The sequence below is a fragment of the Euleptes europaea genome, chromosome 19 (assembly GCF_029931775.1).
Source record: "Euleptes europaea isolate rEulEur1 chromosome 19, rEulEur1.hap1, whole genome shotgun sequence".
In the NCBI taxonomy this organism is placed as follows: Eukaryota; Metazoa; Chordata; class Lepidosauria; order Squamata; family Sphaerodactylidae; genus Euleptes; species Euleptes europaea.
The window spans coordinates 12,004,050-12,014,431 of NC_079330.1; the positions used below are offsets into that span (position 1 = coordinate 12,004,050).

The 10,382-nt window shown below is 48.9% G+C and overlaps 1 protein-coding gene across 1 annotated transcript; it reads right to left on the reverse strand.

Moving 5' to 3' along the window:
• Nucleotides 1-434: 434 nt before the first annotated feature.
• Nucleotides 435-8,726, reverse strand: OTUD3 (OTU deubiquitinase 3). The gene is made up of 8 exons (XM_056865290.1): nt 8,520-8,726; nt 5,683-5,831; nt 4,329-4,441; nt 2,732-2,854; nt 2,263-2,394; nt 1,881-1,977; nt 1,194-1,369; nt 435-627 (listed from the first exon to the last, which is right to left on the reverse strand). The coding sequence occupies exons 1-8, from the start codon at nt 8,720-8,722 to the stop codon at nt 451-453; spliced, it is 1,170 nt and encodes a 389-aa protein (XP_056721268.1). The 5' UTR covers nt 8,723-8,726; the 3' UTR covers nt 435-450.
• Between the last annotated feature and the right edge of the window lie 1,656 nt (nt 8,727-10,382).

A 10,382-nucleotide genomic window follows, 5' to 3' on the forward strand; every position in this document is an offset into this window, starting at 1 on the left:
TGGCAGAGTTTTGCTTTGGAACACAACCTGGGAAGAGCTTTCTATTTACTTTGTCGACAGGGAGGGCATATTCCTGAGCTGGGAAAACTTGACGCTCTCGTGGAGAATCGTTTAAGTTAACTTACATTTTAAAAAAAACAACCAAAACCTGGAAGCAACTATGGAAAAAGCTCCATGAGGTCTGTAGCCATGGAACCTGCAAGGGGGATTCTGCTCATGGGGCCCAGCGGTTCACCCTCCAGTGGCGGAAACTGCTTCCCCGGCCCGTATTGCCATTCTCAAACAAGGTGGCCGAAGATCCACTTCGCCTGAATCAGACAACTCGGCAAACACCACGGCTTAGAAACCAGACTAGAAGTGAGATGTTTTGCTCTTAAAGAGGGTGGCATGCTTCGCCAAGCAGACACAACAGTTCTGTCTTCCCCACGGGTTCCCAGAAAGGCCGTTGAGTCAGATGTTCAGAGCGGCTACGGTCTTCACCAGGGTGACCTGCGTCTCACAGTCCGCCCTGCTGTTGTTGTTGTCAGTATTGTTGCTCTTGCCGGCCAGGATTTTTTGCCGGTGTCGGTCTTCCTGACGGCATTTCTTCTCCAGCCGATGCTGCTCCTTCTTTTGCTTGTTGGAGACCTGTCAAAAGGGGAGGAAAGTCAGGGAGGCAGCAAGGGGAACACAAAAACACTTTAATCTGTGGGTGAGCAGCAATACTGCTGAAGAAGCAACGGAGAGCAAGCCAACCAAAGAATCAAGAATTTCTGCTGAGGACAAGGTAAATTGGAGAGACTCCAGAGTAGTTCTCATAAGAACATAAGAAAGGCCGTGCTGGATTAGACCGAGGTCCACCTCAAGTTCAGCAGTCTGTTCACAGAGTGGCCAACCAGGTGCCTCTAGGAAGCCCACAAACAAGACGACTGCAGCAGCGTTATCCTGCCTGTGTTCCAAAGCACCCAATATAACAGGCATGTTCCTCTGATCCTGGAGAGAATAGGTATGCATCATGACTACTATCCATTTTTACTAGTAGCCATGAACATGTCTACTCCCCTCTTCAAGCCTTCCGAGTTGGCAGCCATCACCACGTCCTGGGGCAGGGTGTTCCACAATTTAACTATGCGTTGTCCTGACTGATTCCCTCCCCTCCCTGGAGTTCCAGTAACTCCCCAAGAGCCCCTGGGCAAACCGTCCCTCTCGGGTACCTTGGGAGCCTGCTTTTTACTGCTTTGGTTTCCTTCTGCAAGGCTCGTCTGGGCTTTGTTGTTTTCTATGCCCTGAGTTCCAAAAATCCGGGCGCCGCTTCCGTTCTCCTCCCAGAGTGCCGACTGGGGACGTGACTTCTGCTGGTTTGCCTGAGCCTCGTGCACTTCCTCGTCGTCTGGAAGGAGAAGCGGGATGGGTCAGAAACAGAAGGCGTTTCTGGGTGTCATCACTGGTGTGATTGTGGCATCAATAAAGGAATGTGCACCTTGGCAGGCATCAGGCATCAGGAGCTATGGGGAGGGGCGCATTGGGAGGGGAAAGGCAAAACCTAGCACTGCCCAGTTAAAGACTGACAATGGAGGAGGGAGGAGCGAAAAGGGAGGAGGAGGAAGGAAGAGGAGGAGAAGCAGAAGAGTTGGCTTTTATACCTTGCATTTTTTCTACCTTTAAGGAGACTTAGACTGGCTCACAATTGCCTTCCCTTCCTATCCCCACAACAGATACCTTGTGAGGTAGGTGGGGCTGAGAGAGTTCGAAGAGAACTGTGACTGGCCCAAGGTCACCCAGCAGGCTTCATGTGGAGGAGTGGGAAAACCAACCCGGTTCAGCAGATTAGAGTCCGCCGCTCTTAACCAGTATACCACGCTGGACAAGTGGCAGGCAGAATAAGCGAATTAAACACTTACGCAGCCGTTTCACCTCATTCATTTGAAGAATAGCAAATATTGCAGAGTCGATGCTGTAGTTCTCTGACTCAAGGACCTGGACAATTAGATCAGTATCCTATAAGGGAGGGGAAAAGACATGTGGGATGGATTAGTAATGCCTATGAGAGGTCTATGTTGCCTACATTTAACTCCTGAAGAGTGTTCAAAACAATACTATTGTTCAACAACACTATTGTAGCAATCCGTAACCATGTAAGGTAGGTATTCTTGTCTTCCTATTGCACACTGGGGTGTTGAGATGGTATAGAAGCCTTAGTACCCAAAATGGCCAGACTGCTTCCACTGAGGGGACCTCCACCTGCAGACACATTCCCCAACCAACGAGATACTAAACACTCACCAAACAGCAAGTTGCATTCCGGACTTTCTGCACCGCGTCCTCGATTTCATCTCGTATCTCCTCTTCCGATTCCTCCTCCGCCTTCTTGAGTTGGAGATTTTCTTTTTTGTTCGATTCATTTTTGCACAGCATCTGGAACCGCACACGCACAAGTCGACAGCTCAGTTAAGACTCTTGAGGGGGAGCCAGGCACTGTGCTGCTGCTGAAAAGGGCAACCCTGTGCCCATCTCTCCCTTCTTTATGCGTGCCTCATACTATTTCCCACCACGGAGCAAGTATAGCCAACCCCATGTGGAGCCAGACACTGTACTGCCGCTGAAAAGGGCAACACTGTGCCCATCTCTCCCTTCTTTATGCATGCCTCATACTATTTCCCACCACGGAGAAAGTATAGCCAACCCCAGGTGTCTTTAGATAGCAGCTAATGCTCCAGCCAGTGTGCTGATGAGCCCGTTTAGCAGAACCAACCTCTGTCTGCAACCGGGCAGGGGTCTCCGAGTTATCATTGATTTTTCGGACACTGTCGTAGTGCTCTCCGTACCGGTAGGCAATGTGCAGCTCTTGGGCATTGCATTTGTCTGTTCCTCGAATCTGTGAAAGGTGGAACGGCACTTGATGAAAGGGGACATACATGGAGGCTTATTAAACTGTGAGAGGCAAAAGCCCCACCAAATTTAAGAGAGCCGGCCTGTGCTGAAAAATATTTTATTTATTACATTTCTGTGCTGCCTGCCTACCCAAAAACGGTCACCAAAGTTGCATACATCAAACCATTACAACATTTCAAACGTTAAAACGTTGTTTAAAAAAGCAAGTATATATAAAATCTTTAAAACAAACACATAAACACACAAATAGTGAGGAAGGATAATAAGAGTTAGTGAGGGGATACTAAACTGGTGAAAGACAACAATAAAGGGAAACAGATGAAGCTTCCTGTGGAGAGTCTCAAAGTTTCGGTGCCACAACAGAGAAGACCCTTTCTTGGGTTGCCACCCATCTAACCTCAGATGTTGGGGGCATTGGAAGATGTCCAGAGTGGACAGGTAGGTTTACATGGGAGTAGGAAGCCCCCAATACAAAACACAAATGGACACACATCTCTTGGTAAAGAATGCGATGCAAACTGCCAAGCAATCGCTGGTTTAAGAAAGGAAAGCCAACTGTTTCACACAAATTGGAAGGGCTGCTTGTAAGAGCGGTAGACATCATTGAGGATGCCCCCAGATGACTGGTGCCAGGTTCTACTCCCTGCATGGAGACACCGAGCATTCAAGGATAGGAACCCCAACCAGACATTTTCCTGGGTCTGAGGAACACAGAAGCAGAAATGCAGCTGGTTAACAGCCAGGACTGGGCCAGATCCATTCTGCTAATGACAGTGCCTTCCCTCCCCAGGCCTACAGCAATACCTGGCTGGGGGATGGGCTACACTTCAGGATGTAAGAAACCCTCCACTGTACACATGGATGCTCTGTACATGACGCTCCAGATCGATGCAAAAAGTTGTAGTAACCACTTTCCCCAAACCTCATCTACCTCTCTCCAAGAAGTTGGGCATTAATCCACCATGATGGTCCAGATTCTCTCGGTTTAATAATTCAGAATGATAAATGCAGAGTATATTGGGGTCCAACCCCCCTCCCAAAGTTTCATTCCATACATTTATGCAACTTTGTTTGGTTTTCATGACAGGTTTTTTTGCACAAGCTCATTTGGTGTGCCTCCCCCCACCCATTTCAGACAGTTTTGCAAACAGTCATATGAAGCTCCCTTCTACTGAATCAGACCCTTGGTCCACCAAAGTCAGAATAGTCTACTCAGACCGGCAGCGACTCTCCAGGGTCTCAGGCAGGGGTCTTTCACATCACCTACCTGCCTAGTCCCTTTAACTGGAGGTGCCAGGGACTGAACCTGGGACCTTCTGCATGCCAAGCAGATGCTCTACCACTGAGCCACGGCCTCTCCCCAGTCATTTGGTGACAGGAGGGAGATCTGCACAAGCAGTGTGACAGCCTATTAGTTCTCCTGGAATTGCTACCTGACCGCTCAGCTCGAGGCTTACCTGCCACAGAGGAGCATTCATCTGGTGGATAACAACGTTCACTTGATTGTTCCTCGCAAAGGCTACGATAGCATCGTTTCCGGCGAAAGTGCCAGGCTGTCCCAAATTGGCAACTGGAAGAGGCCAGAAGAAAAGGAACATATTAAACAATGCAAGAAAAGAGGAAAAACCTGGAAAAGATTCCGCATAAACAAAACAACAGAAGCTAGACAGAACAACAGCCCCATCACAAAGACAGAGTGGGAAGCAAGAAAGGGTCAATCATTACAGTATTTACTCAAGAAGAAGAGTTGGTTTTTATATGACGACTCAAGGAAGAATCAAAGTGGCTTACAATCATCTTCCCTTCCCCTCTCCACAGCAGACACCCTGTGAGGTAGGTGAGGCTGAGAGAGTGTGACTAGCCAAAGGTCACCCAGCTGGCTTCTTGTGGAGGAGTGGGGAAACAAATCTAGTTCACCAGACCAGCCTCCGCTGCTCATGTGGAGGAGTGGGGAATCAAACCCGGTTCTCCAGATGAGAGTCCACCGCTCCAAACCACCACATGCAAGACTAGGGTTTTTCTCAGGTTAAAAAAAGGTAAAGGTAGTCCCCTGTGCAAGCACCAGGTCATTACTGACCCATGGGGTGATGTCACATCACCATGTTTCTTAGGCAGACTATGTTTACAGGGTGGTTTGCCATTGCCTTCCCCAGTCGTCTTCCCTTTACCCCCAGCAAGCTGGGTACTCATTTTACCGACCTCGGAAGGATGGAAGGCTGAGCCAGCCACCTGAACCCAACTTCCGTGGGGATCGAACTCAGATCATGAGCAGAGCTTGGACTGCAGCTTACCACTCTGTGCCACAGGGCAAGTACACCATCAACAAAAAGAGGGAGTTATCTTATATTTGCATACAAGTTACAGTTACTGTCCAAAAACAGCCATCACTGTATAGTGGTTAAGAGTGTCGGCCTAGAATCTTGGAGACCTCGGTTCAAACCTCCACTCTGCCATGGAAGCTTGCTAGGTGACCTTGGGCCAGACATACACTCTTGGTTTAACCTACCTTGCAAGGTTGTTTTGAGAATAAAACAGGGGAGAAAAAAACAATGTTAACCACTTTGGGTCATTACTGGGGACAAAAGGAATAAATGGCATAATGAAACTTGTATGCAAATATAAGATAAATGGCATGAAACTTGTATGCAGATATAAGATAACTCCCTCTTATTGTTGATAGTGTACTTGCCCTGTGGTGCAGAGTGGTAAGCTGCAGTCCAAGCTCTGCTCATGAAAAACCTTACTCGGCCTCCTGTCCCGAGTTCCTACCTTCCACCTGCCCTACAGGGAGCATCCCTATGGTGCACCCACCGTGCTTCTCAAAGGGAACGTCATCTTCCACAAAAGGCTCAAAGTCTTCCCGTTGCTTGATCATGTAGTCCACCGTTTCCTGGCGGTGTTTGAGGTGGTTCCGGGAGTGTCCTTCAAGCTGGTCCCCGAGAGCCCGGAACAAACAGTTGCTAGGAGGAAGGCAGACTGAAGGTGAGCTTGTTCCATGCGACAGGAGAAAAGGGTGCCTCCGCATGAAAGGCAAACAATATAATGACAAGGCAGTGCTGATCACTGACCTCAAGGAACAAGAACTTCCCTCACTTGAACCCTGAAGAAAGACTTCTCACTGCAGCCTTCACTTCCCTGCAATGAACTCTCCAGCTGAAAAGAAAAACCAACTTTCCCTTCAACCAGGATTACCACCATCTCCCTCCCTCACAGAAGTCTGCCTTCAATCACGGCATTAACAGACACCACCACTTTATGTGCTTATTCCTTGCCACATTCTATTTTAGAAAAAGACAAATGTCAGAGAGCTACAAGTCTTCCATGGCATAAGGCTTTGTGCTCTGAGTTCAAAAATTCATGATTAGGTTCATGCAAGTGGTCAGCTAGGTATCCCTCCGGTGATTCAGTTCTCATCCTAGGGATGGAGACCAACCTTCCACAAGGAACTCTTCCTGTCATTATTCATGGGGCAGGTGAGGGTCAGGTCCCATCTCTTGTATTTTGCCAAAGCTTGTAAGCTTCCAAGGTTCAGCAGTAGTATTGGCTGCCTAGGGAGGTGGTGAGCTCTCCCTCACTGGCAGTCTTCAAGAAGCTGGATGAACACTTGTCAGGGATGCTTTAGGCTGATGCTGGGGGTTGGACTAGATGGCCTGTATGGTCCCTTCCAACTCTTATGATTCTATGGTTATGCCGCAGCGGCAGGTACAGCAAGCAAGACCCTCCGCTGAAGTCTTGCCCAAGAGTAGGAATTCAAAGCAAATCTGAGGATGCTCAAGGGCTCAAGAGGCAACTATGCAGCTGCTTTCCAATACATGGAACCAAAACAGAATTGGGGAGAACAAAGGAAGCACAACACACCAGCAAAGTGTGGTTTTAAGGAGGCACCAGGATTGTCTAGAGGCCTGACTGCATATATAACAGTGTCTGAAGCCCATAAAAAAGCAAATGTAGGACTTTCCACAGGCCTAAGGAATGGATCGCCTAGGTTATCCCAATCTTGTCAGATCTCAGAAGCTAAGCAGGGTTGGTCCTGGTTAGTGTCTGGATGGGAGACCACCGAGGAAATCCAGGGTTGCTATGCAGAGGCAGGCAATGGCAAACCACTTCTGTTAGTCTCTTGCCTTGAAAACCCTATAGGGTCACCATAAGCCAACTGCGATTGGGCAGAACTTTCCACCACCAAGGATGGAAAATTGTTGATCGCACCCCCTCGCTCCAAGCAGGGGCCTCCTGTTTCTTCAACAAAAACTTCAGCAGATGATTCTAGTACCTGCCAAAAGCTTTCAATAACCATATTCTCCCCAGTCTGAAGCTGCTAAAAGACAGAAAAGCCTGGCAGGAGAAACAGGTAGACAAATCCCAAGGAAAGTGATGTTTGAAGGGGATGGGTGGGGGGAAGAAAGGATATTTAGCCCCCTCCCCTTTCCTTAAAAACAGCCACCTTAATGGGCGGTGTGGACAGAATCAGCCCTCTATGGGCCACATGGGCCCCAGGCAGGGTTGCCAGCACCGGGTTGGGAAATACCTGGAGATTTTGGGGGCGGAGCCTGAGGGGGGTGGGGCTTGGAGAATCATCGAGTTGGAAGGGACCACCAGGGTCATCTAGTCCAACCCCCTGCACAATGCAGGAAATTCACAACTATCCCTCCCCCCAGACCCTGTGACCCCTAATCCATGCCCGGAAGAGGGCCAAGATGGACTTCAATGCCATAGAGTCCAATTGCCAAAGCGGCCATTTTCTCCAGGGGAATCGATCTCTATCGGCTTGTAACAGCGGGAGATCTCCAGCCACCCCCTGGAGGTTTAGGTAAATAAAGGTTAGCCTGCTATACAGTTAGTTAGCAAATACAAAATAGCAGAAAAACAAGCATTCAATAAATGCAAGGTATGTCTTTGTTCAATTTGGGCATATAGTTAACATACAATTATATAATCATTGTCTGTGCAATATTTTGCAGGATAAACCATAAACAACTTGTAATTACAAATGTCTGAATCCCATTCAAAGAGTCTTTGTGCAAATATCTTGCCAAACTTGCACCAAGGAGACGTGGATATACTCTCAATAACGTCCAAACTTGGTAGTAGAAATAGCAGGTATCTTCTGTTGCTGCTGTTTGGAGTATATTGACTCCCAAGTAGAACGAGTGGCAATATTATATAATTGTATGTTAACCATATGCCCAAATTGAACAAAGACATACCTTGCATTTATTGAATGCTTGTTTTTCTGCTATTTTGTATTAGCTAACCCCCTGGAGGTTACAACAATATTGCACTTGGACCACAGTATAGGAAGTTAGTCAAGAATATGGAGTCACTATGGCTTAAAAATATTATTATATATACAACAAACCAATAACACAATTTTTCTCACAAGTGTATAATAATTTTCTTAAATTATTAATTTAGGTAACATTTAAGAAAATTATTATACACTTGTGAGAAAAATTGTGTTATTGGTTTGTTGTATATATAATTTTTTTAAGCCATAGTGACTGCATATGCTTGACTAACCCCCTGGAGGTTGGCAACCCTAGCCCCAGGGCCAACAAGGCGGCGCGGGAGGTTCCGGCTTGCGCGCGTGGCGGCTGGGGGCGTGGCTTACAGCCCGGGCGACGGTTGCTGGGGGGCGTGGTTTGGCTCACCCGTCGCCCGGCACCTCCCTGAGGCGCAGCCCCAGCGCTTGGAGCTGACCGGCCAGGCCGCCCGCCGCCGCGACCCCCTCGCCTTCCGCCTGAGGCCGGTTCCGCCTCTCGCGGGCCAGGGCCCTCCGCGCCGCCCGCTCATCCCGCTTGCGCTCCGTCTCCGCCTTCCCCGGCCGGGCCTTCGCCGCCTGCTTGCGAGACATCGGACGCCGAGGGGGCAGCCGCCACTGCGCCTGCGCGAGTCGAGGCCCCGCCCTGGCTCGGCCCCCGCTGGCGTCACGTGAAGAAAACGAAGGGGGAAGAGCGCACCGGAAGTGGAACCATAGAGAGGAGGGCCAGAGCGGTTGTTGCCAGCCCCCTTCGCAAGGTGCATTGGCGGAAACAGGTATCGGCTGCCCGTCCCTGGTAGGGCCTGCTCGCGTGTGAAGGGGAAGAGGTGCTGGTAACACCTGTTTGCCGCTTGAGGCTCATTGTGAGGTTCTCCAGCCGACCTCGGCAATCCCAAAAAGTCACTCGCTCAGGCAGGCAGGTCTAAAGCAGGTAAACGTTTATTCAGGGGCCGCAGATACAGCACGAGCAATCCACAGGTTCAAAGCTGCTAATGACAAACCAAACTACAAAGCATAACTTTAAGCATTGAGTCATCCCAGGTGCAAAACCAAGCGGCCTGGGAATTAGGAGATGATGGTGCCTAGCAGGAGTAGGGAGTGAGCAAACCAAAATACTGAAGTTGCCTGCTAGAGACTCAAGGTCAGAGCAGGGCGGGGAGGCAAGGAGCGGGGATAGCTTGAACAGTTCAAAGAAACAAAACCAAAGGATAACACGTGAACAGTAATGGGCCTAACTCATGTCAAGAGCCTGCCTGGCATGACTCCTGACAGCTGGAACATCAGAGAAACAAACCCACTGGATACACTTGAACAGCAGAACCAATAGATACACTTGAACAAAAATAAGCATGGCACTTGGCATGACTCTTGACGATAGATACACTTGAACAGAAATAGGCATGACTCTTGACACTCATCTGTATTAATTTTTGTGCGAGTGTACTGGAGTCTAGAAGCTTCTGCTGTTGGCTTAGAAATGTAGGGCACTTTCATACCGCCCAAATAATGCACTTTCAGTCCACTTTCACTGCACCTTAACGACCGTTTGCAAGTGGATTTTGCCAGTTCACACAGTAAAATCCACCTTCAAAGTGCATTGAAAGTGCATCACTTGGGCTGTGTGAAAGTGCCCTTAACGTTCTAGTGATGAAAATAGGGACCTTGGAATGCAAGCTTAGACACTAACACAGTACAAAAGAGGAGGAAGGACGGGGACACTTTTCTCACTAAGCCTCAAAGCGGATTACACTGCATAAAGCCAGTATCACACTCTCAGCCTAACCTACCTCACAGGGTTGTTGTGAGGAGGAGTTGGTTTTTACATGCCGACTTTCTCTACCACTTAAGGGAGACTGAAACCGGCTTACAATCGCTTTCCCCTCCCCACAACAGACACCCTGTGAGGTAGGTGGGGCTGAGAGAGGTCTAACAGAGCCCAAGGTCACCCAGCTGGCTTCGTGTGTAGGAGTGGGGAAACAAACCCAGTTCACCAGATTAGCCTCTGTCACTCATATGGAAGAGCGGGGAATCAAACCCAGTTCTCCAGATCAGAGTCCACCACTCTTAACCACTACACCACGCTGGCTCTTAGGAAACATCTGGCTTGGAGAATGCTCTGGGATGTAGGGTTGCCAACCTCCAGGTGGGACTTGGAGTTCTCCTGGTATTACATTTGCTCTCCAGACTACAGAGATCAGTTCCCCCGGAGAAAATGGCTGCTTTGGAGGGTGGACCCCGTAGCATTGAATCCTGA

Bases quoted from the DNA above. Each gene is read 5' to 3' on its own strand.
- OTUD3 (XM_056865290.1), bottom strand. From the start codon at position 8,722: ATGTCTCGCAAGCAGGCGGCGAAGGCCCGGCCGGGGAAGGCGGAGACG. The intron at 2,395-2,731 runs GTTGGTTCTGCT...GTGCGGTTCCAG, and splicing joins CTGCCCGGTTGCAGACAGAG to ATGCTGTGCAAAAATGAATC. The intron at 1,370-1,880 runs GTAAGTGTTTAA...TTCTCCTTCCAG, and splicing joins GAATGAGGTGAAACGGCTGC to ACGACGAGGAAGTGCACGAG.